The sequence below is a fragment of the Arachis duranensis genome, chromosome 2 (genome assembly GCF_000817695.3).
Source record: "Arachis duranensis cultivar V14167 chromosome 2, aradu.V14167.gnm2.J7QH, whole genome shotgun sequence".
Taxonomy (NCBI): domain Eukaryota; kingdom Viridiplantae; phylum Streptophyta; class Magnoliopsida; order Fabales; family Fabaceae; genus Arachis; species Arachis duranensis.
The window spans coordinates 10,802,581-10,805,904 of record NC_029773.3 but is presented as its reverse complement, the minus strand read 5'-3'; the positions used below and the strand labels follow the sequence as shown (position 1 = coordinate 10,805,904).

The window sequence follows — 3,324 nt, the reverse complement described above, 5'->3', positions numbered from 1 at the left end:
ACCAAAAACTTTAAGGTCATGATAATTTGGTAGATGATTAAATAGAATCTCAAATGGTGTTTGAAAATTAATTGCAGAGGATGGAACTCTATTAAGCAAATAAACAACATATTTAACAGCATAAAACCAAAAAGATAATGGTAAATTAGATTGAAACATAAGAGCACGAGCTATATTTAAAATATGTTGATGCTTGCGTTCTACCCGTCCATTTTGTTGAGGGGTTTCAACACAACTACGTTGATGAATAATGTACGTTGATGAATGATGCCCTTTGAAGCATAAAAATCATGTAAAATAAATTCTGGTCCATTATCGGAACGGATAGTTTTGACTTTAGAGTTGAATTGTGTTTCAACTAAAGTAATAAAATTCTTTACATGATTTTGCACTTCTCCTTTTGATTTTAACAAAATAGCCCATGTAAAGCGACTAAAATCATCAACGACAGTTAAGAAATATTTATGATTATGAATAGAATTTTGTCGAAACGGACCCCAAATGTCAAAATATAATAAATAAAAAATTGCATTAGCTTTATTAAAGCTTTGAGAAAATGAAAGTTTCTTCTGTTTAGAAAAATGACAAATATCACATGTTTTATCATAATGCATAGAAATAAAAGGAAATTGCTTATGTAAATAATTAAGTCGTTGTTCAGAAGGATGACCCAAACGAAAATGCCATAGCTCGGATGGTGTAATGGTTGATTTTGTTTTGATAGTATGAATGGAATGTGAAGTTGATGGAGTGTGAGGGAGAGTATTTTCAACAACATACAAGCCTTCTCTCATTCTACCAAAGCCAATCGTCCTCAAAGTGTTGGTCTGTAAAGTGCAAGAAGAAGATGAAAAAGTGAGTTGACATTGAAGATTGGAAGTAATTTTGGATATGGAAATAATATTAAAATTAAAGTGAGGCAGATAAAGAACATCATGAAGGATTAAGGATGAAGAAAATTGCACAACACCCTTATAGGAAGCGGTGACTTTAGTGTTATTTGGTAAGTGAATGATAATGGGAGAGACTTTATAATATGAAATAAACCAAGATAAGTTTGATGCAATATGGTCTGTGGCACCAGAGTCAATAATCCAAGAATTTAAAAAAGTATTTTTGTTGGAAAAATTATTTAAAATAGAAAATGTGTTTGAAGAACAAAGATAATGATTACTCGGATTAGGCAAAAACCCATTTTGATTTGATGAACCATTATCTCTATATTCTGAAGAGGGAGATTCGGTCCTTTTGAGAAGTGCTATGAGAGCTTGTTGTTGGGCTAGTGAGAGGTCCAAAATTGGGTTTGGATTCGGCTGATGGGTATGCCCTTCAACATGACCTAGGGCTGCCCTCTCATCATAAACTGGAGGGGCGATTGAAGGAGGAGTGGTGACGGCGACAGCAGCGGAGTGATGTGGACTACCAGAGTGACGTGGATGTCCTGGTGGGAACCCGTGTTTCGAATAACAGACTTCAATCGTGTGGCCACTACGACCGCAATGCGTACAGAACTTAGAGGAACCACCACGTCCCGCGCTGGAGGGGAAACTACCGCGACCCTTGCCAGAGGAAAAGCCACTGCGACCGCGACCGCGACCTTGTGAGGGGTGCCGCGAATCGACGGCGGCAGTGATGGAACGTGGATCGTCTAGAATCCCGGCGGTGACTTGTAGCTGTCGTTCATGTTGGATGACCAATGCAAAAACTCTGGTTGCTGGAGGTAATTGGTCTAGGAGAAGTATTTGAGATCGCACCACCGAAAATCGTTCATCCAATCCCTTAAGAAAGCGAATTATGAAATCTTGTGATCTATGAGATGTTGCTGGACATGAACAGACTGGGAGAGGGCGAGAACTGTCGAGTTCCTCCCAAAGAGACTTTAGTGATGTGTAGAACTCGGTGACAGACAGAGTGCCCTGCTTAAGTGCATAGATTTCTTCTTGCAACTCAGCAATTCGGAGAAGATCGCTCTGAGCAAATCGTTCTTTCAAATCGGTCCAGACAGAGGAGGCAGTGTCAAAATAGAGGACACTTTGAGTTATAGAAGGGGACAAAGAATGGAATAACCAAGATAAGACCAAGTTGTTGCAATGTTCCCAAGCCGAGAAAAGGGGATCCCCGGGTAGAGGAGAGGAGATAGAACCGGTAAGAAATCCATATTTATTTTTGGAAATAATAGCCATAGTGAAAGATCTTTTCCATGAATGGTAATTGTTTCCTGTGAGAACAGGGGTAACCAAGACTGAGGTAGGATTTTCGCTTGGATGAATATAATAGGGATTGGTTGTATCTTGAGTTAAATTAGAAGGCTGTTTATTCATGGTAGGCGGGGGAGTTGAAGAAGTTTTAGGATCTGAATCGGGTGGTTTATCCATGTTATCCATGGATGTCAGCAGAGCTCAAGAAGCGCTCTGATACCATAACAAAATTATGAAGGAATAAGAAAGGCAAAGAAAAGAATTTTTATTGATTGTTGACTGATTGAATTGAAAATTATGAAGGTAAAATTAAATATATATAGTGCATTGCCTATGAAAGTAAAAGTAAAGATAAGATAAGAAGATAACATAAAGATAAGATAAGATAAGATAAGATAATAATGACTAAAATTAGAGCTAAACTTATGTATCCTGTTGGGCTGAATTTGTGGGCCACGAGACTTCTTTATTGTTGTCATAGGTTAAGGTAGAAGAGTGGTTTAATATATATTTTATATAGGACAACTATGGAAGAAAATTGTAGAGTAATGAGATATTTATGAATATTCAGTTTATGTGTTCTTTGGAGTTGCAGATGGATGCGAATGGAGGTGAGGCGATAGGAGAGTGTGGGGTGGTCTAAATGACGTGAACGAGGAGATGAATGTGGTAGAGGCTGGTGGTGATGAGATTCAGGAGGAATATTTGCCTGAAGGAGGACAAGGGTTTGACTTGAGCGCGGATGATATTTTGAACCAAGTTTGGGAAAGTGTGGAAGATGCATATGAGTTTTATCGAAGGGATGCATAAAAGTTTTACCGAAGGTATGAAAAAGTCAACAAATTTGGGATACGGAAAGGGGACTCAGGTAAAGACAGCGATGGTAATCTTGTGTGATATCGATTTTTTTGTAACAAGGAAGGAGATCGAGGGAAATTAGGCACTATGACAGGTTTGATAGGTAACGGGGACACAAACCCGAGACACGGACTGGCTGCAAAGCAATGCTATCAATATATTTGAAGAGTGAGCAGCAGTGAAAAGTTAGGAAGGTAGTGTTGGAGCACAACCATGACCTAGTACCTGTTAGGATGTCCTACCTGATTTGGAGTCATCGTAAAATAAC

General features: G+C 38.6%; 1 protein-coding gene across 1 annotated transcript; it reads right to left on the bottom strand.

The window, feature by feature from the left end:
- Positions 1-540: 540 nt before the first annotated feature.
- Positions 541-2,384, bottom strand: LOC110278129 (uncharacterized). The gene is made up of 2 exons (XM_021136305.1): positions 1,175-2,384; positions 541-569 (listed from the first exon to the last, which is right to left on the bottom strand). The coding sequence occupies exons 1-2, from the start codon at positions 2,382-2,384 to the stop codon at positions 541-543; spliced, it is 1,239 nt and encodes a 412-aa protein (XP_020991964.1).
- Positions 2,385-3,324: the final 940 nt, after the last annotated feature.

Excerpts from the sequence above, each read along its gene's own strand:
- LOC110278129 (XM_021136305.1), bottom strand. The coding sequence starts at position 2,384 with ATGGATAACATGGATAAACCACCCGATTCAGATCCTAAAACTTCTTCA. Across the intron at positions 570-1,174 it reads TGGGTTTTTGCCTAATCCGA|AAGAAACTTTCATTTTCTCA; the intron begins GTAATCATTATC and ends TTTTCTAAACAG.